The following is a 22,500-nucleotide window of genomic DNA, read 5'->3' as shown; positions in this document are numbered from 1 at the left end:
GTGTGGGGGGGGTGTGTTGTGGTGCGGATATGAGTAGACCAAGCTGAAAGAACGTAAAAAGCTTGGAGATCTTATGTCGGTGTTTCTAGGTTTATTGTTTTACAGGGTCTTTGTTGAGTTGTTGGAGAGACGAAACATGTTTAAATACACAGTGAGTAGTGGTGTGTGTGTGTGTGTGTGTGTGTGTGTGTGTGTGTGTGTGTGTGTGTGTGTGTGTGTGTGTGTGTGTGTGTATGTGTATGCGTGTGTGTGTGTGTGTGTGTGTGTGTGTGTGCGTGCGAGTGTCTGTGTATGTGTGCGTGTGAGTGAGTGTATGCGTGTGCGTTTGTGTGTGTGTGTGTGTGTGTGTGTGTGTGTGTGTGTGTGTGTGTGTGTGAAAGATAGAGAGTGATTGAGAGATCGAGAGAGATCGATTAAACTTCAACCTTTTATTATTTTCTGAACGATGAAATATCTGACACCCATCATTTGACAGACAAACGGAAAACAGACAGACAGACTGTATGACTGTCGGACAGACAAAGTTCTGGAAAAGTCGTAAATGTCACTTGTTCACCATACTGCATATGTTCAAGAACTCAGAATGCATTCTTAACTTCACCAGAAGACTGCAAGAGACCTACTTTGCTGGCATACATCCAGGCTTAATTAGTGTCGAGAAAGGAAGAAAAACAAAAAGACTGAATGAACATCGAAAAATGAAAAAAAAAATGAAGTCATGGAAAACTGAAGAAACGACACGATGAATAATTTATAGCCCCCTAGTTGGCGTACAATACTGACTTTTCCAATCTTACAAGCACATGCGCGCGCGAACACACACACACAAACACACACACACGCGCACACACACACACACACACACACACACACACACACACACACACACACACACACACACACACACACACACACACACACATACACACACACACACATTCCACACACACGCGCACACACGCACACACACACACACAGTTTTGGTTTTGGGGGGTGGAACAAAATTCCGGCAAGAAAAGATGAACGTTTGTCAAACCAAAACAAGCAAAGTAAAAATGAACGTTTGTCAAACCAAAACTAGCAAAGAAAAGATGGACGTTTGTCAAACCAAAACTAGCAAAGAAAAGACAATTTTTGTCAAACCAAAACTAGCAAAGAAAAGATGACCGTTTGTCAAACCAAAACTAGCAAAGAAAAGATGGACGTTTGTCAAACCAAAACTAGCAAAGAAAAGATGGACGTTTGTCAAACCAAAACAAGCGACAGCATTCATCGAACTGATGATACTTTGCGCGTTTTCCTGTTAGTACCTGGATCAGTGGTGTGGTCATGGGCAATGTTTTTAGCGAGGTCGGTGGTTTCCCTCTAGTAGTTTTCAGAGTGAGTGTAGGAGGAATGAACGACTGTGATTAAAACGGCGAGCCATAGGTGTGAGAAACGAAAAACAACAGAAAAAAACAACACATTCAACCATGAGATTTCTCCAGGTTTTTTGTTTGTTTGTTTGTTTGTTTGTTTGTTTGTTGTTGTTTTGTTTTGTTTTGTTTTTGATTTTTGTTGTTATTTTGTGTGTGTGTGTGTGTGTGTGTGTGTGTGTGTGTGTGTGTGTGTGTGTGTGTGTGTGTGTGTGTGTTTCTTCTTCTTCTTCTTCTTCTTCTTTTTATTTATTTTTTTTTTTTTTTAACATTTATCTGGTTTGGGGATCAAGTTATGATTCGCTTTCTCTGACTGGCTGAAAGTTCTCCATCTCTCTCACTGACTGGTTTATTAAAGCACGAACTCTTAAAAGGGCCTAACTTCTGCTCCAAAAACCATCTGTGCCAGAACTCTTTCCATTTTTTTTTTTTTTTTTCATATTCTTGATGCTAAACTTGCTTCTTCTTCTAAACTTATTTCTCCTTCTAGTAGAACATTGTTTTTACATCATTTTACAGTTCAGGAAGATAATTAACTAGCTATCTTATTCCACATGTATCATAATGTTTCTTTGTGTATAGACATATCATTAACTATCTTATTTCACATGTATCAGAATGTTTCTTTGTGTATAGACATATCATTAACTATCTTATTCCACATGTATCAGAATGTTTCTTTGTGTATAGACAGATCATTAACTATCTTATTCCACATGTATCAGAATGTTTCTTTGTGTATAGACATTTCATTAACTATCTTATTCCACATGTATCAGAATGTTTCTTTGTGTATAGACAGATCATTAACTATCTTATTTCACATGTATCAGAATGTTTCTTTGTGTATAGACATATCATTAACTATCTTATTCCACATGTATCAGAATGTTTCTTTGTGTATAGACAGATCATTAACTATCTTATTTCACATGTATCAGAATGTTTCTTTGTGTATAGACATATCATTAACTATCTTATTCCACATGTATCAGAATGTTTCTTTGTGTATAGACAGATCATTAACTATCTTATTTCACATGTATCAGAATGTTTCTTTGTGTATAGACATATCATTAACTATCTTATTCCACATGTATCAGAATGTTTCTTTGTGTATAGACAGATCATTAACTATCTTATTTCACATGTATCAGAATGTTTCTTTGTGTATAGACATATCATTAACTATCTTATTCCACATGTATCAGAATGTTTCTTTGTGTATAGACATATCATTAACTATCTTATTCCACATGTATCAGAATGTTTCTTTGTGTATAGACATATCATTAACTATCTTATTTCACATGTATCAGAACGTTTCTTTATGTATAGACAGATCATTAACTATCTTATTTCACATGTATCAGAATGTTTCTTTGTGTATACGTATATTCCTGTAAAAATCAACAACAATCGACGACGACAACAATAACAATAACAACAACAAAACAAAGAAACAAAACAAAAATGCCTATCAAACCTAGCAAAGATGGCGATTTTTGCACACTTTGGTAACACTCTCTCACCGCAGTGCTCTCTCTCTCTCTCTCTCTCTCTCTCTCTCTTAACGCCTGCATGCCAACGTAACAAATGGATGCGCATGTGCTCTTTCGGTTGTTGAGTGTCCTGTTTTTCTGTCTGTCTGTCTGTCTGTCTGTCTGTCTCTCTTTGTGTCTCTTTTTTCTCTCTGTATCTCTGTGTCTGTCCGTCTGTCTGTCTGTCTGTCTGTCTGTCTGTCAGTTTATCTGCCTGTCCGTCTGTCTGTATCTCTCTCTCCTCTCCCCCCCCCTCCCCCTCCTTCTCTTTGTTTGTCTGTGCCTTTCTCTCTGGCTCTCTTTCTGTCTGTCTGTCTGTCTGGTCTGTCTCCCAGTCTCTCTCTCTCTCTCTCTCTCTCTCTCTCTCTCTCTCTCTCTGTGCCTCTTTTCATATTTCTCATCATCTTTATCTTTATTTATGTATGTATGTGAGCGAGTGTCCGTGTGTGCGGTTTGGTGTAAGTTTGTGTGTGTGTGTGTGTGGGGGGGGGGGTGCGTATGTGTGTGTGTGTGTGTGTGTGTGTTTCGTGCATTCAAGTACACTTTCTCGTGTATTTGTGTGTGCGTAATCATGTGCATAATATATGTGTGTGCACAGAAGGGTTGTTGGAAAGAGAAAGGGAAGGAGGAGGCGCTTGGTGGATGGGTGTGTGTGTAGGGTGTGTGGGTGTGGGGAGGGGGGGGGGGGCTCGGGTGATGGGGGTCCGTCCTTGACAGAGACCGAGACAGGGACAGACGGATAGGGGGTGGGGGGAGAGGTGAGTGGGCGGGGAGGGAGCAGGAAGGGGGAGTGACAAAAATTAATGTCAGCGACAGACCTTTTCATCGTCCATACAGCATAAATAATGTCATTCAGACACACACACACACACACACACACACACACACACACACCATACCATACCATTCATACAACCCCCAACCCACACAAACACAATCAGGTGGTGTGTGTGTGTGTGTGTGTGTGTGTGTGTGTGTGTGTGTGTGTGTGTGTGTGTCTGTGTCTGTTTTCTCGCGACGGGAGTCAATTATCCTTGACGGACGGAACACTAACCAAGCAAGTGCAAACTCGGGGGCAGTGTAACCTTTAGGTGCTCTTTTTATTTCTGTTTTTTTCTTCTTCTTCTTCTTTCCCAGCTTGAAGCTGATCATGGCCCGCTTTACAATCTCTAAACTTTTCTACTTGTCTTGTTGTGCTTTGAAGGGATTTTTTTTTTTTTCGTTTTTAAATATATAGACTTCACAAAATATTGAGGACGACTGCATAAAAGCAAGTTCGTTTTCAAAAAATGCCAAAAAAGATTGTATTATATTACTCTCTTTTTTTTTTCTCACAACAGATTTATCTGTATGAAATTCGGGCTGCTCCCTCCAGGGAGAGCATGTCGTTATAATGAGAGCGTCACTCTCCCTGTTTTACTGCCTGCAATTGTATTCGTTTTGCTGTCATAATGGATTTTTGTACGGAAGTTTGCCAAGGACAACCATTTTGTTGCCGTGGGTATCTTTATGTGCGCTAAGTAGGTGCTGCACACGGGACCTAGGTTGGTCGTCTAATCTGAATGACTAGCGTCCAGGACACCGCTCAAGGTCCTATGGAGGAGAAATTGGGAGAAAATACTGGCGATTGTGTAGCGCATTGAACCAGTGCGCTCAGATTCTCTTACTGCCTAGGCGGAAGCGTTACTACTAGGTCTATACTCGATCGAGAAGTGATTTACATTATACAGGCTGCCTTTGGTCTGCTGCTGCTTTCTAACTCAGTACTTTTTTCTTTTTCTTCGTTCGTGGGCTGCAACTCCCACGTTCACTCGTATGTACACGAGTGGGCTTTTACGTGTATGACCGTTTTACCCGCCATGTTGGCAACCATACTCTGTTTTCGAGGGTGTGCATGCTGGCTATGTTCTTGTTTCCATAACCCACCGAACGCTGACATGGATTACAGGATCTTTAACGTGCGTATTTGATCTTCTGCTTGCGGGCACACACGAAGTGGGTTCAGGCACAAGCAGATCTGTACAAAATTATGTTGACCTGGGAGATCGGAAAAATCTCCACCCTTTACCCACCAGGCGCCGTTTTACCGAATTTGAACCCGGGACCCTCAGATTGAAAGTCCAACGCTTTAACCACTCAGCTATTGCGCCCGTGGAACTCAATACACAAACGGCTGTGTCAAGTATACGTGCTCTATGAACAGCTTGGTGAATGCTCCCGAAAAACCGATATTTGAACCAAATATTTACAGTTATTCAGCGGTACATGAACGATAGATATGGGTTTTCGTTGCAATCAGTATCAGTATTAGTATCAGTAGCTCAAGGAGGCATCACTGCGCTCGGTCAAGTCCATATAAGGTACGCCACATCTGCCAAGCAGATGCCTGAACAGCAGCGTAACCCAACGCGCTTGGTCAGGCCCTGAGGAATAAATAAATAAATAAATAAATAAATTAAAAAAATGAAATTAAATAACAAAAATAAAAAAATAAATTAATAAATAAATTAAATAATCAAACTGCTGGAAAACACTTCTGTTAAGGTATAAGCGCTGCTCATCACACTGACCGCATGCATACACCCACCGCTGTTTGCTGAAAACTCCAGCATCAGTTCACCATGTCACGAAGAACAAAACTGCCAGTTTCCATGTGGCCCTTCACTTTTTGTGAACCGTGTATGTTATTAGCACTCGGCAACTTATGACAGCCATCCACCTCTGTCTCTGTCTCTGCCTCTGTCTCTCTCCCTCTCTCTTCATTAACTTCGTTTTCAACTTTCGATATATAAACTTTGTTTTTTTGCTGTTGTTTCTTCCTCATTTTTCTTCTTTGCTTCTTCGTGAGCGACGACATCATGTAAACCGAACAAAACAACAAAACGAAAACAAAACAGCTCTGGCTTATGTTTAACCCTCGTTGATTTTGTTTCTTGTCTTTGACTTGTTTCATATTCTCTGTGTGTGTGTGTGTGTGTGTGTGTGTGTGTGTGTGTGTGTGTGTGTGTGTGTGTGTGTGTGTGTGTGTGTCCCTCTCTCTCTTTCCTCCCCCTCTCCTCTCTCTTTCTCTCTCCTCTCTCTCTCTGTCTCCTCTCTCTCTTTCTCTTCTCTCTCTCCCCTCCCCCCTCTCTCCCCTCTCCTCCCTCTCTCATCTTTCCTCTCTCTCTCCCCTCTCCTCTCTCTCTTTCTCTCCTTTCTCTCTCCTCTCTCCCCCCTCTCTCCCCCCTCTCTCTCTCTCTCTCTCTCTCTCTCTCTCTCTCTCTCTCTCTCTCTCTCTCTTTGCGTCTGCTTCTGTCTCGGTCTCTGTGTCTGTGTCTGTCTTTCTCTCTGTGTATTCCTATGTCTGTCTCTCTGTCTCATTGTTTCTGTCTACCAGTCTGTCTGTCTGTCTGTCTGTCTGTCTCTCTCTCTCTCTGTCTCTGTGTCTCTCCCTCTGTCTCTGTATCTGTCCTTCTCTTCCTGTGTCTGTGTCTCTGTCTCTCACTCTGTCTCTCCGTTTCTTTCTTTCTTTCTTTCTTTCTTTCTTTCTGACTCTTTCTCTCTCTGTGTCTGCCTTTGTCTCTGTCTCTCTTTCCCCTTTCTCTCTAGGACTGGAAATGTCAGGGAAATCTCCCTGGAAATGTCAAGAAAATTGTGCTGGTCGTTTTCCACGTAACATTGTTCGGCGATGACCGTCTGACATTTAGTTCATCTGGATTGACGATCGATATCGAATCAGTGATAAAAACTGTGCGATCGTTGTTTCGTTAACACAAGTTCCCAAGTTTTCTAACAGTTCTTCCCGGCAAAGCACATCACTTTGGATATGATGAAAACGTTATAAAAAAACAAAAAAACAAAACAAATAACAACAACAACAAAAAACCGGAAATATTACTCCTTGCATCGTTTTTACCTTTTTAGTTTTCTGAATGTTCTACCCGGCAAAGCACAGCAGTTCTGATATTATGAAAATATTATATATAAAAAAAAAAATCTCCCAGCATTCTTTTTCACTTCTTTTTTTTACAGCCACGACGCTGATGTACTCTGAAATATTATGTATGTGTGAGCGTGTATACGTGTTTGAGTATGAATGCAATGAATGTATGTGTGTATGTATGGTACAGAAATATGGGGTTATGAATATGTAGATATACTTGAAAAAATAGAATTGAAAATTTTGAAACGCTTGTTCAAACTGAACAGGAATACTGTGAACCAAATTGTTTATGGAGAAACTGGTATTTATTCAATTAGTGTGTTAGTGAAAATGAGATTAGTTCGATTTTGGATCAGCTTAGTGATTTCAAACACAGAAAAATATTCTGGGAAAATATATTTGATATTACTTGATTTATATCGAAATGGTATTTATTCTTCCAAATGGATGAGTTGTATCAAAAAAATTTTAATAGAAACAGGGTATGACTGTGTTTGGGATTCTCAATGCTTCTTAGAGAGGGAATCTTTCTGCAAGAATGTCAACATTGCTTTGAGAGACAGTTTTCAAAATCTATGGAGACATGCTCTAGAGGCGAGTAGTAAATGTTGGTTTTATCGAAATTTCAAAAATGGATTTGGTAGAGAAAAGTATGTCAAATGCCTGATAATTACGTTATGAGCTTCTTCAGACTTCGAAGTAGTAATCATAAGCTGGAAATAGAAACAGGGAGACACAAAGGCATACCTCAAGAGTTACGACTTTGTAAGGTTTGTAACATGTCTGTGATTGGGGATGAGTTTCATTTTATAATGGAATGTCCCAATTATTATCAGTTACGTAATAGATATGTTCCTAAAAATATGTGTCTCCAAAATCGGTTTTTAATTTTTGTAATATGCTCAAAGGAGGCAAAAAAAGTCATTTTAGCTGTAAGATGATTAGATTTGCAAACAACACTTTTGGAGTTAAAAGACATTTGTGTTTTCTCAGCTTTTATGTGACATTGTCGTGTATTTGGAAATGTTTGTTCTGGGCATGAAAAAATTATTTTGCAGTAATCCTCCATACTCCAATAGGAGTGAAAGGATAATTAAAACTTGAAACTTGCATGAACCTTGCCAACTGTCTTCGTCCATCTGCGTCAACGCCGTCTTCGCTGGCTCGGTCATGTTCGCCGAATGGATGAAGGCCGCATCCCTAAAGATCTGCTGCACGGCGAACTATCAGAGGGATCTAGGCCCCAAGGCCGCCCCCGATTAAGATTCAAGGACGCTTGCAAACGGGACCTGAAAAGTAGAGGTATTGATGTGCTGTCCTGGGAAAGCCTTGCGGACTCACGTCGACCCTGGAAATCTGCCATTCAGAGAGGGGTGAAACAAGCAGAAAGAAACCGTATTGACTCGCTGAGGAGAAAAAGAGCCACACGCAAGTCAAATACTGTAAACCAAGCAGCATATACCTATATCTGTCCCACATGCAGAAGAGATTGCCACTCCAGCATCGGTCTGCACAGCCGTACAGCAAAAGTGCAATGCCAGACAGGGACTACATTTCTGGTGCAGCCATCGTCTTTCGAGACGGAAGGAGGCCGACGACGACGATGTATGAACCTGTCCAAATGTGAAAGGCATTGTCTGAACTGAGTCTGAAATCATAGAATCTTTATTTGCAAAGGTTTCTTCAATGTATAATGTGTTGCTGTTTCTTTTGGATAAATCAAGATGTCTTCTTCTTCTTCTTCTTCAACGCGCTTTGTCAGGCCTTGAGTGCATGCATATCACTATATTTCATGTTATGCACACACACACACACACACACACACACACACACACACACACACACACACACACACACATATATATATATATATATATATGTGTGTGTACCTATCAGAGTGGATTTCTTCTACTGAATTTTGCAACGCGACAACACTCTCGTTGCCATGGGCTCTTTGACATGCGCCAAATGCGTGCTGCACACATAACCTCCGTTTCCCGTGTCATCCGAATGACTGAAATGAACGCTCAGTTTGATTTTCCAGTAAAACGTGGGAGAAAGGGCGAGAGCGGGATTCGAACCCAGACCCTAACGGACTATCTGCATTAGCAGATGAGCGTCTTAACAATTCTGCCATCTTCCCCCTTGAACTGTAACTGTGAAGAAGAAGAAGAAGAAGAGCAACAGCAACAACAATGATAATGATGGTGATGATAACAATAATAAGAGTAATAGTAATAATAAGTAGGAATGGTAGCGGTAGTAGGAGTGGATATATATTAGAGAGCATTCTTAATTACTCTTTCAAATAAATGGAACCATGGCCAACACACACACACACACACACACACACACACACACACACACACACACACACACTCACACACACACACACACACACACACACACACACACACACACACACACACACACACACACACACACACACACACACACACACACACACACACACACACACACACTCCTACTTGATATTGAAATCATCCAGATGATAGTTTTGATATGTGTAGGCCTAATGGCTTTGCTCAGCGCAAAAAACCGTGGCCTCTGAGAATCTTCATTGTGCGCTGAAGAATTTGCTCTCATCTTAAAAAAAAAAAAAAAAAAAAAAAAAAACAGCAGCAACAACAACAAAAACAAACATTAGAAGATGAGATTTATCCAAAGAGGGGGGCGGGAGTGACTTTCTTGTTCGTTCAAAGACAGGCCTGGAAAGATAGGCCCCGATTCGTCCCATGTTCCTAATCACACAACAGAACATTCAACCTCGTCTCTACCCCCACCCCCATCTCCTCACCCCCCACACCCATCCTCCAAGTCCAATCTGCTGGTGTGTTGTCCTACTCCCCTACACCACCCACCACCCACACCACTCCCACATCCAACCCAACATACTCCCCTCCCCACACTCTCTCTCTCTCTCTCTCACTTTCTCTCGTTCTCACGCTGCTGGTCAGGCATCTGCTTGGCAGATGTGGTGTAGCGTATATAGATTTGGCCGAACGCAGTGACGCATACTGATACTGTTCAAACCTTGGAGGCGAACGACTGGATGGGAAAAAGGCACAGTACCCGCTTGCCACATGGACATTTTAAGCACATGACAAAGTACCATGAGAACATACAGAAAATGTATGGTTTCATGGGAAAACATTACCATAATGATTTTCTTAAGAGGCAAATCATTTCTCTAATCTGCAGATGGAAAATGAATTGTTTTAGGACAAAATATATCATTATGTTTCTTGCATCTGTGGTGCTCCCATAACAGCCGATCACATACCAACTTGCGATATGTTAAAGTCTCAAATCCCTGAACTGAAATCATCTTCAGTGTTGACGATCTTCGGCAGTCCATTGCTAATGTATGACTTTTTCAACTCCTTGTTAAATAGTCCAGTTGGTTCGCTGTTATAGTTAATAGTTTTTCATTAGAAATATGTTATATTGTTATGATTTTTTTGTTTATTTTTAAATAAAACTTAAATCAATAATTTTCACACACACACACACACACACACACACACACACACACACACACACACACACACACACACACACACACACACACACTTTCACTTACTCGTGTGCGTACACAGTAATTCTCCTCCCCCCTCCCCCTCCTCCCACTCGATTTTTTTCCTTCCCTCGTCTAATATCACTTACAGTGAAAAGACGTTAAACTAAAGAACGAACGAACGCACAAAGTACCAAAGTGCCGCTTATCCCTTAGTAGTTTAGTTTACTTTGATTGTGGTTTTTTTTTTTTCCTTTCTGTTCCATTTTATTTGTTTTCTGCGCCGTTTTCGTTCTGATTTGTACCTACTATGTCACTAGAGCTTTACAGCTAATGACATCATACATTTCAGTGCTCAGTGTTCAGTGTTCCCTCTCTCTCGCTCTCTCTCTCTCTCTCTCTCCGACAGTTTCTCCACCCCATTTCCTTTCCATTCCCCTGTCGTTGAAAACAGTGCGTGTCAGTCAAAAATAAAATAAAATTAAATTAAATTAAATTAAAGTAAAGTAAACATTTTTTTAAAAAGACATGATGATAAAGCAAGTCACACGTTTGTCTCCCTTCTCCTTCTCGCACCGTGGTTCTGAACGTGGGACAGAGCAGTGCATCGTTCAGTCACACACACAGTTGAAGGACAAGAAAGGAACAAGAGAGGAGAGAGAGAGAGAGAGGGTGGAGGTGGACATGGAGAAGGGGAGAGGGGAAAGAAAGAAAGATAGAGACGGAGACAAGGGGAGAGAGAGGGGGAGAGAGAGTGAGAGAGAGAGTGTGTGTGAGAGAGAGTGAGAGAGAGAGTGTGTGAGCGAGAGAGAGAGAGTGAGAGAGTGTGTGTGAGAGAGAGAGAGTGTGTGTGTGAGAGAGAGAGTGAGAGAGTGTGTGAGAGAGAGTGAGAGAGAGTGTGTGTGAGAGAGAGAGTGAGAGAGAGTGAGAGACAGAGACAGAGAAAGTCATTTGAGGAGAAAGGCTAACATATGAATTAGGAATAACATAAATCAATTTATAGGTGGGGCTTCATGCACATGGAATACGAAATAACAGACAGAGAGATAGACAGACAGAGACAGAGAGAGAGAGGGAGGGAGAGAGAGAGAGAGAGATAGACAGACAGAGACAGAGAGAGAGAGTGTGTTGAGTTGGGTTACAGAGAAATCAAAATTTAAAATGTTTTCATGAGTATCGACCGAAAGGCCATAATTTGACACAAGGAAATGAGGGGTTGGGGATATAGCAGTCAACATAGAGAGAGAGAGAGAGAGAGAGAGAGAGAGAGAGAGAGAGAGAGAGAGATTATTACTCGTTTGTTTTCCTTCCATTTTCTTCAAGCAGGAGGGGTGTAGCGTATTGTATGGGGGCCAGTCTGCATGCTTTGATACCGCCTCCTTCAAGAAACTGAAACTGAAACTGTCACTCTAAACCGATTTGTTGCAGGTACATTTCGACGTCAAATCCAAAGGAAAAAGCCATTCCCTGCTCTGTGAGGATAGTTGAACCCACAGCCATTCATCAACAAGGGGGCGGGGGTGGGGGGTCGGGGGTGGGGGGCGAGGGGGGGGGGTTCGTAGACCATTCGAACTCGCAACAGAACTGCAGAGTGCAATTCTGTGTTCCAAGTAAAGAGGGGGTGTGGGGGGAGGGGAGGAGAGGGATGGGGAGCGGAGGAGGGGGGAAGGGGATCGTGTGTGTGTGGGTGGGGGGGGGGTAGGGGGGGGGTGTATGACAGTAAGTCATTCATTCGTTTACTCAACACCCTTGTGTATGATTGAACTGTTGTTTTAACCCCTTTGGCTGTTGTTGAAACTTGTAAGTCTGGCCTTATCAAAACTCCACCTCTTCACAAGATAGCCTCCCTTCCCTGCCTCTTCCTTGTCTTCAGTTTCTTCAGGGTTTTTTTTTTAGAGAGTTATGCATGGTGTGAAAGCGCTTAGATTTGTCTCTGCACAAGATTCAGCTTTATATAAATACTATCATTGTTATTATTATCATTATTAGATGAGATATGCGTAGTGATTCCGTCAGCTCCGTTCTTCTTATTGTGATGCTTGTCCGGCTTCCCAACCATTCTTTCTCTATTTCTTCTTGGTCCATCTAAGCATTCATCTTTTTTTTCTTTCTTTTTTTTTTCCAATGCGATATTTCTTGGGGCTTGCGTATGTGCGCGTGTACATGCGCGCATTTGTTTGTTTCTTTGTTTGTGTGTATGTGTGTGTGTGTGTTTGTGTGTGTTGGTGTGTGTGCATGCGTTTATAGGTGCGTGCGTGCGTGTGTGTATGTGTGTGCGTGCGTACATTTATGCGTGTGTGTGTGTACGTTTATGCGTGCGTGCGTGCGTGCGTGTGTGTGTGCGTGCGTGCGTGTGAGTGTGCGCGTGCGCGCGTGTGTGTGTATATAATTATGTCCGTGCTTGTGTGTGTTTGCGCGCGCGCGTGTGTGTGTTTGCACGCGCGCGCGTGTGTGCATCTGTGTGTGTGTGTGTGTGTGTGTGTGTGTGTGTGTGTGTGTGTGTGTGTGTGCATCTGTGTGTGTGTGTGTGTGTGTGTGTGTGTGTTTAGTAGTCTTTTTCATGTCTGGGATAGCGTTTGAAGTCAGCGAAACCTTTTAAAACTAAATAAAAGAGATGCATGCAATGTCCATTGTACATTCACCCAGTCTGAGTCTCTCTGTTGTTTCGAACTGTTGTATCTGTCAATGTGTGTTGTTTGGAACCTGCTTTACCCTGTCTTCATGACTTCCCCACCTGACGGATGACCGAAGCTTGTTTTACCATACGCTGTTTCATTGCAAGCAGCTGGGATAAAAACGTTTACTCTTATGTCTGTTTGTTTCGCCTGTCTGTCTGTCTGTCCGTCTGTCTCTTTGGCGGTCTGTTTTCCTGTTCGTACCCTCCAAACGATGCAAGCCACTCGAATTATTTTTTTTTTTAAAAATCAAGTTCTCCTGTGGCTATCTGAACTTTAATCCAAGGACTATTGTTTGGTTTGAGGAAGATTTGGAGCTTGATTAACGAAACTACAGTGAAAAGCTTTTATTGTTTGTTTGTTTGTTTTTGTTGTTTGGTTTTGGTGTTGTTGTTTTTCCAAACGATGTAAAGAAGGAGGTTGAGAAAAAAAAAAAAAGAAAGTTAAGATTATGGAGATTTGTGGGATCGAAACTGAACGTGGGCAATGTTGCTTTTGTAATACCCGGGCCTATTTAGTTTGTTCCTATTTGTTTGCTTTTGTTGTTGTTGTTGGAGGGCAGAGTGCGGAGGGTGGGGGTGGGGGGCGGGGGGGGGGGTGAGGGTGTTCGATTCCAGGAAGGAGATCAATGGGAATTTCTTTTTAATGCCTTGGAGCTGATGAGTTACTCGAGATAGAGCTCCGTTAGCCATCTTTCCATTTTGATTTTGACCCCTCCTCCCTCAAACCTCCTCTTTCCGAAAGAGGTCATCTCTCTTTTTTTTTGGGGGGGGGGGGGGGTGGATTCGGGGTTGGGAATGGGATGGGGGGGGTGCTGGGCTTTTGTTTGTTTAGCTTTCGATTAGTTCATCGTTTACTTGTTTGGCGTCTCCCACGTTTCTGTTTTTTCTTTTCTCGTTTTTTTTGGTTTTTGTTTTTTGTGTTTGTTTTTTTGTTTGTTTGTTTTTTGTGTGTGGATTTTTTTTGGGGGGGTTGTGTGGGTTTTTTTGGGGGGTTGTGTTTTTTTTTTGGGGGGAGGGGTTGCTGGGGGGGCGGGGAGGTGGGGGGGGTCTGGGGAGGAGCGGGTCCTGGAGGGATCCGGGGGGAATGGGGGGCGGGGACGAGCGATACTGTGTCAATTACTGCTCACATGGCAGAGTCCTTGAGCTGCTGAAGTAACTCAGCAGCAGTGCTGGGTCTCTGGCGTGTGACCTCCAGGCGACTCTGTGGCCTAACTACCAGCGCTGACTGACCGCGACTGAGGAACCTGGGTGTGGCCGTGTATAGATAGGGGGACTCAGAATGAGTGGCGTGAGAGTTACTGCCACTGAAACAGTGCAGTTGACTGGACAGAAAAAAAAAAGAAAAAAAAAAGAAAGTTGGAGGGAGGCGTTACGCGTCAGTGGCTCGCGTCTTGTTGTTGTTGTTGTTGTTGTTCTTCTTCTTCTTCTTCTTCACTGTTGTGTGAAAAGTTGGCAAAAACAAAAAAAACAAAAAAATAAATAAAATCCATTGTGCAGTGCTGTAAGTCAATCGTTTTTTGTTTTTTGTTGTGTTTTTTTGTTTGTTTGTTTTTTCCTCCCTTCCCCTCTGTCTCCTTCATTAAACAGTTCCCTGGGTTACTGTTTAAGAAGGCTATTGAATATTGGTGCGTGGGGGTACTAGCTTAGTTTTCATTTACCTGACTGATATCAGCAGATCTCCATGAGGTTCATAGTGCTTCTTGGTGGTTCACTAGTAACAAAATCAGCGTATTTTTGGCATCTTGCTATAACACCCTCATTTCTAAGGTCTGGGTTCTTCCTTTTAAATCTGCTGTGAAGCTCCATGTCTCGCGTGCGTACAGGAAGGTGGAATGCACCCGCGCACGCAGGAGTGTGATCTCGTATTTCATGGAGATGATGTTGTCACTGTCCTGAGCATAGCATAACATACCGTTCACCTTTCTCATTTCATATCCAAACTGCAAAGTTCGCAAACAGTTAAGGAACACTTCGGAAACTGAACAGTTTCAGAATCAGAATACCTTTATTATCTCGTAGAGAAATTAACTGTGGTGAAGTCTGTGATACATACAAAGTAAAAGCAAAACGGTAAAATTTAGCACACAACATAAACATAACAAAATAACACCCAACTCAGTCATAGCAAAGCAAATCCGATAACTTTCCATCATTTAAAACACATGCTTACACGTGTGCACGCACCCACCTGCCCGCATGCAAACCCCCATGCACACTTATTGTATATTCACATGCACAAATTATCGAATGAATATAGTGGTGAAATCAATATAAATTAATACTAATGTGTAAAACATAGAACCAAGTTTTAAACAAATATGACATAGGAGCATTAATTATAGGCATATACACATCCATTTAAGTCGTGAAAAGCATCTAATTACATCATCACATCAGGGGCATGAGAAAATGATGCCAAACTTCAGGCAAACAGCGATTTAATGCAGTCAGTATAATGAGCACCTGTCGTAACCAGAGGTGCTTTCTTGCACTTGCACATCCATTGTTTTCCCGATGAAAATCCACAGCTGTTGATGTGATAAGAAGCTCTAGGGAGAGCTGGACAGTACAAGGTCTTCAGAGAAGAAGCCCCCCTCAGTCAAGTGTTTCGGCCCTGAACTCCTTACACTCTAAGGGGGCCGGGCCGCACCCAGGTCATAACTCCTGGATGCCCTTGTATTGCCGCCTTTTCTTTTTTCTCTTTTCCTGGTCCTCAGCAGGTTCGAATCCGCGCTTCCAGGGTGGTCGCCAGTTAAGGACTGAGTCACCTTTTCTGGCAGACGTTTTAACCACTGAGCCATCATACGCCTAGTTTGAGTAGTGAAAATTTAATCCGTATGAAGTTTACTTTCATTCCTCCTCGACCAGATCCAGCTGGAACTCTTTTCTGCTGCTTCTGCCATTGCCTTGAGTGCCCATGTCCTCTCTCTGCCAGAAATTGACAGCTGTTTCATGAGGTTGTGGGCAGATGCGTCCACAAACCCTCTCTCTATGGCAAGGACTTTGGCACACTTTGTTGTATATAAGCCACTGAATAACTACATGAAGTTCTGGCCAAAACAGACGCTTTCTTCTATCTTCTTCAGAAGATCAAATACGCACGTTAAAGATCCTGTAATCCATGTCAGCGTTCGGTGGTTTTTAGAAACAAGAACATACCCACCATGCACACCCCCGAAAATGGAGAATGGCTGCCTACATGGTGGGGTAAATAAACAAAACGGTCATACACGTAAAATGTTACATGTCTGTCTGAGTGTGTATATGTGTGTGTGCCTAAAATCTGATTGAATGACACAGGAAACGAATGATGAGTGCCGAATGGCAGCCGTCAGACAGTTCTACCCAGGTAGGCAGCCTGTTGTGCAAATGACCCCGTGTTTGCAAAGCGGTTAGAGCTTGGTCTCCGACCGAGGATAGGCGCTATCTAAGTAGCCATATCATATCATATCATATCATATCATATCATATCATTTATGATGAGTGACATTTGTATGGCGCATTTCTGTAATTGAGTTTAGACTCAGTGCGTTGGTAATCACCCATCTACACGCAGCCACGCCCGACATTGACTAACCACACTTAGCTAAGCAGAAGAAATAAGAAAATTAACGGAGAATAACACACACAAACAACAGCAACAACAACATAGGCGCTATGTAAGTATCCATATCAATACAAGTATCCATATCAATCCATCAATCAATTCAATCTGTTCATGGTGCACGTGTTCCTCAAACAGCCGTTCGTATATTCAGTGAGAGGCCAGTAGTAGTAGACCATATGCAGCTTACATAACTGAAACAATATCTCGATTAAAAAAAAAAAGAAAGAAAAGAAAAGAAAACATAACTGCTTTCATGAAGTGGTCCTTAACATTACGTGCAGTCTTAGTGAGTGTGTTTTTTCATTTCTTTTCTTTTTCCTTCTCAACCACAGATACGAGATTCTGAACTACCAACCAATCCAGCAGGATGACGGAAGGGTGACGTATGACTACGTCACGATCGGGCAATGGATGACGGGAGCTCTGGACCTGAACGTGAGCGCCATCTACTGGCCGAGGCAGGGGAGGGACGCAGACAACTCCTTCCGGTCTGTGTGCAGTCAACCCTGCGGGCCCGGTTTTGTCAAGGTCAGCGTTGGAAATCTGGAATTGAAAAAAAAGAGGAATAAATGAATAGATAAATAAATATATATATATATCGATTATCGATATATGCTCTCTCTCTCTCTCTCTCTCTGTGTGTGTGTGTGTGTGTGTCTGTGTGTGTGTGTGTGTGTCTCTCTCTCTTTATATATATATATATATATATATATATATTAGAGAGAGAGATACATATACTCATACACATACACATACATATATCATTCCCTCTTTCCCTAATCACTGAAACGCAGAAAAGAAATAAATTGCAACCAATTAAATTAAGAATCTTTTGAGTGTGTGTGTGAGGGGGGGGGGGGGGCTAGGGGGATCTGTCTGTCTGTCTCTCACTCTATCTCTCTCCCTTCCTCTGTCTCACTCACTCTCTCTCTCTCACCATCTCACTCACTCTCTCTCACTCATTCTCTCATACCTTCTCACTTTTTCTTTCTCTCATCCTCACTTTCTACCCCCCCCCCCCCCCGCCCCCCCCCCCCCCCCCCCCCCCGAACCCTCTTTCTCTCTCTCTCTCTGTCTGTTTGTCTCTTTCTCTCTATCACTCTTTCTCCTTTCTAAACTTTCACTCTCTCTCTCTCTTTTCCTTTCTCTGTCTCTCTCTCTACTACTACTACTACTACTACTACTACACACACACACACACACACACACACACACACACACACACACGCTCTGTTTCTCTGTTACTCACTGTCTCTCACACTCCTCCTAATATATCTCTTTCTTTCTTTATATATATATATATATATATATATATATATATATATATATATGTATATTCTTTCTCTCTCACTATCTCTCACTTTACTCCCTCTCTCTCACCGTCTCTTTCTCTCTCACTTTGTCTGTCTCTCTCTCTCTCTTACTGAGTCTCTCCTTCTCTCTCTCTCTCTCTGTGTCTCAAGATATAGATATCCTTGTCTTCCTCCTCCTTCTCTTTCTCTTCTTTCTTCTGCTCCTCCTCCCTGTCTTCCTCCTCTTACTCCTCCTCCTTCTTACTTCTCCTTATGCACTTCCACGTCTTCATCCTTCGGACCATCTTTCTCATCCCCTCTCCTTCAACTACTTTAACTCACTCAGTACGGCCAGTCCTCTCTTCTCCTCTACACAGACCCCTCGGATGTCCAGTGGGTGTCTGAATGACCCAGCCTTTAGCTTCCGTCGTCAGAATTGTGGTATTCTTTGTCAACATTCACCTCTTCAGTATAAAAGAGCCTTCCGCTTGCAATATTTTGATGATGGTAATTGGGGTGAAACGCTGTTAATGTGGTCTCTTTCGCCGTTCGTATGGAGAGAGTTAACTCCCTTTTCTTCTACTTCGTATTCTCCTCCCTCTCCTCCTCCTCCTCCTCCTTCTCATCCTCTCCTGCTCCTCCTCTTTCTTCTTCTTCTTCCTCTCCGTTTTCCCTCCCCTTTTTCATCTTCATCCTCTTTCCGGCATTCAATGTCCGTCAATGCTGACTGATGCTTTCACTCTTTTTCTTGTCTTTCTGTTTTTTTTTAAATATTTATTATTATTTTGTTGTTGTTGTTATTCGTGTAGTTGTGATTCGCTACCACTGCAGCGGCTGATTAGAGCGCCAAGGAGGATCAATCAGAAACAGCCGAAAGCGTTCACCGTTGCAAATGAAAGTCTTCCTTCCTGCCCTTCTTCCACCCCCACCCCCCCCTAACCGTATCCCTTCTCCGCCTCCCGTTCCGCTCTCTACCCACCCACCCCCCACACGTGCCCCTCCCCCCTTGCCCCCTCTGTCTGTCTGTCTGTCTGTCTCTGTCGTTGTCTCTGTTTGTTTCTATCTCTGTGTCTGTGTGTCTTTGTCTGTCTCTACTTTTGTCTCTCTGTCTCTCTGATTCAGTCTCTGTCTCTGTCTTTCTCTCCCGCTCCGCTCTCTACCCCCACACGTCCCCACCCCCCCTACCCCGCTCGGTCTCTCTGTCTGTCTGTCTGTCTCTACTTTTGTCTCTCTGTCTCTCTGATTCAGTCTGTTTCTGTCTCTGTCTCTGTCTCTCTCTGTCTCTCTGTCTGTCTTTCTCTCTCTCTCTCTCAGTTTCTCTCTGTGTCTATCGTTCCCTCTCCGTCTGTCTGTCTCTCTATTTCTCTGTCCCTCTCTCTCTTTCTCTGTCTGTCTTTCCTTGTCTGCCTGTCTGTTTGTCTGTCTCTCCAATTCACCCGCTCACTCTCACTCTGACTCTCTCTCTTTCTGTCTGTCCGTCTGTCTGCCTGCCTGCCAGCCTGTCTGTCTGTCTGTCTGTCTCTCTCTCTCTCTCTCTCTGACCGAAAAAAATAAATAAGGCGGTGCTGATCTGTGACGCCTTGGTTTTCACATAGAGAAATCTATTGTGACACAAAAGTTAATAATTAATGGATACAAATAAGATACAAGTGCAAAAAAAATATAAAAGGACCCAACACACTCAGCGCTACTAGGATCGATGATGCAAGCCAAACCAACTCTGGTGTGTCAATAGATAAGGATCTGGCTGAGTGTGAGTATTGAGTCTCTGGCTCGCTCTCTAGCTTCATTTATTTCTTTGTTTACTTACTTATTTTATTTGTCATTTATGTATTCATTTATTGATCTGTACATTCATTCATTCATTCATTCATTTTATGTATCATTCATTATATTTTGCCGCATTGTTTAATTCATATGATGATGATTTATGCGGTGTGTGTGTGTGAGTGTGTGTGTGTGTGTGTGTGTGTGTGTGTGTGTGTGTGTGTGTGTGTGTGTTTATGTGTTGTGTTTGCGTGTGCACGTACATGAGCGAGTGTGTGTGTGTATGTGTGTGTGTGTGTGTGCGTGTGCGTGCGCGCGCGCGCTCGTGCGCATGTACGTTCGTTCGTTCGTCCCTGTGTGCATGTTCATGTGTGTACATGTGTGTGTGTGTGTGTGTGTGTGTGTCTGTGTGTCTGTGTGTGTGTGCACGCGTATGTGTATGCATGTGTGTGTGTGTGTGTGTGTGTGTGTGTGTGAGTGTGTGTGCGTGCATGCATGTGCGTGCGTGCACGTGCGTGTGTGTTGGCAGCAAGGCGTGCGGTCAGAGGTCATCACGTGCTGCTGGGTGTGCACCCCGTGCAAAGACAACGAGATCGTGGTGGAAGAGGACCACTGCAGCTCCTGTGAGCTGGGCTGGTGGCCCAACGAGAACAAGACGGGTCTGTTCACACACACTCTCTCTCTCTTGTCCTCTGTGTATCTGTTTGTCTGTGCTCGAGCGTGTCGCCTCTCTCTGTGTGTTTCTGTTTGTCTGTATTCGGGTGTGTAGCCTCTGTGTGTTTCTGTTTGTCTGTGTTCGGGTGTATTGTCTCTCTGTGTTTTTGTTTGTGCTCGGATGTGTTGCCTGCCTCTCTCTCTCTCTCTCTCTCTCTCTCTCTCTCTCTCTCTCTCTCTCTCTCTGTTTCTGTTTGTCTGTGCTCGGATGTGTAGTCTCTCTCTGTGTGTGTTTCTGTTTGTTTTCGGGTGTGTAGTCTCTGTGTGTGTGTGTGTTTCTGTTTGTCTGTGTTCAGGTGTGTAACCTCTCTCTCTCTGTGTTTCTGTTTGTCTGTGTTCAGGTGTGTAACCTCTCTCTCTCTGTGTTTCTGTTTGTCTGTGTTCAGGTGTGTAGCCTCTCTCTCTCTGTGTTTCTGTTTGTCTGTGTTCAGGTGTGTAGCCTCTCTCTCTCTGTGTTTCTGTTTGTCTGTGTTCAGGTGTGTAGCCTCTCTCTCTCTCTGTGTTTCTGTTTGTCATGTTCAGGTGTGTAGCCTCTCTCTCTCTGTGTTTCTGTTTGTCTGTGTTCAGGTGTGTAGCCTCTCTCTCTCTGTGTTTCTGTTTGTCTGTGTTCAGGTGTGTAGCCTCTCTCTCTCTCTGTGTTTCTGTTTGTCATGTTCAGGTGTGTAGCCTCTCTCTCTCTGTGTTTCTGTTTGTCTGTGTTCAGGTGTGTAACCTCTCTCTCTCTGTGTTTCTGTTTGTCTGTGTTCAGGTGTGTAGCCTGTCTCTCTCTCTCTCTGTTTCTGTTTGTCTGTTTTCGGGTGTGTGGCCTCTCTCTCTCTGTGTTTCTGTTTGTCTGTGTTTGGGTGTGTAGCGCCTGTCATTTCTCTCTCTCTTCTTCGTCTCCTCCTCCTCCTCCTCTTCCTCCTCCTCCTCCTCCTTCTTCTTCTTCTATTTCTACTTCTCCTCCTCCTCCCCCTGCTCTTCTTCTTCTTCTTCTTCTTCTCCTCTTCCTCCTCCTTCTTCTTCTCCTCCTCCTCTTCCTTCTTCTTCTTCTCCTCCTCCTCCTCTTCTTCTTCTTCTTTTCCTCCTCCTCCTCTTCTTCTTCTCCTCCTCCTCGTTCTTCTTCTTCTTCTTCTTCTTCTTCTTCTTCTCCTCATACTCCTCCTCCTCTTCCTCCTCCTCCTTCTTCTTCTTCTTCTTCATATCTTCTCCCACACATCCCTCCTATACCTTCCACCTCTGTACCAACAACAGATTGCGAGCAGATCTCGATAGAGTTCGTCTCCTGGGAGGACACAGGGTCCGTGGTGGTGGCGGCCATAGCCTGCGTCGGCCTCCTCTTCACCGCCTGGGTCACGGCCATCTTCGTCCGCTCCCACAACACCCCCGTGGTCAAGGCATCCACGCGCGAGCTCTCCTACATCCTCCTCCTGGGTATCGCCTTGGCCTTCTCCTGCAACTTCCTGCTCGTAGCCAAGCCGGCTCCCGTGTTCTGCTACCTGTGTCGGATCGTTCCTGGGCTGGCCTTCTCGCTGATGTACGGAGCTCTGGTGACGCGCACCAACCGTATCGCGCGGATTCCTGGAAGGGAGCAAGCGGATCATGACGAAGAAGCCTCGGTTCATGTCCGCCACGGCTCAGGTGGTGATCACGGGCATCATCATCGGAATCGAGTGCCTCATCCTCAGCGCCATGCTGGTCATCGAGCCGGCCAACTCCAAGCTGGACTACACCATTCCGAGAAGGGTCCGCCTCGTCTGCAACACGTCCACCTTGGGTATCATCGTTCCTTTAGGCTTCGACCTCTTCCTCATCTTCATGTGCACGCTGTACGCCGTGAAGACGCGCAACCTGCCCGAGAACTTCAACGAGGCCAAGTTCATCGGGTTCACCATGTACACCACGTGTGTGATCTGGCTGGGCTTCTTCCCCATCTACTTCGGCGGGCAGAACAAGGAGGTGACCATGTCCATCTGCATCTCCCTCAGCGCGGCCATCGCCCTCGTGCTTCTGTTCTTTCCTAAGGTATGGGCTTGTTGGTGTTGTTC

The 22,500-nt window shown here is 43.7% G+C and overlaps 1 protein-coding gene across 1 annotated transcript in view; it reads left to right on the top strand.

Moving 5' to 3' along the window:
• The window catches only part of LOC143283490 (metabotropic glutamate receptor 5-like), a 287,594-nt gene that overhangs the window by 183,758 nt on the left and 81,336 nt on the right, over positions 1-22,500 (top strand). The window contains 4 exon segments of the mRNA XM_076589733.1: positions 17,033-17,228; positions 20,289-20,418; positions 21,707-22,032; positions 22,034-22,477. Coding sequence (XP_076445848.1) covers positions 17,033-17,228; positions 20,289-20,418; positions 21,707-22,032; positions 22,034-22,477 — 1,096 coding nt within the window.

This window comes from Babylonia areolata, chromosome 6 (assembly GCF_041734735.1).
Source record: "Babylonia areolata isolate BAREFJ2019XMU chromosome 6, ASM4173473v1, whole genome shotgun sequence".
Taxonomy (NCBI): Eukaryota; Metazoa; Mollusca; class Gastropoda; order Neogastropoda; family Buccinidae; genus Babylonia; species Babylonia areolata.
The sequence above is the reverse complement of the archived record's forward strand: the minus strand, read 5'-3'. Positions and strand labels throughout refer to the sequence as shown.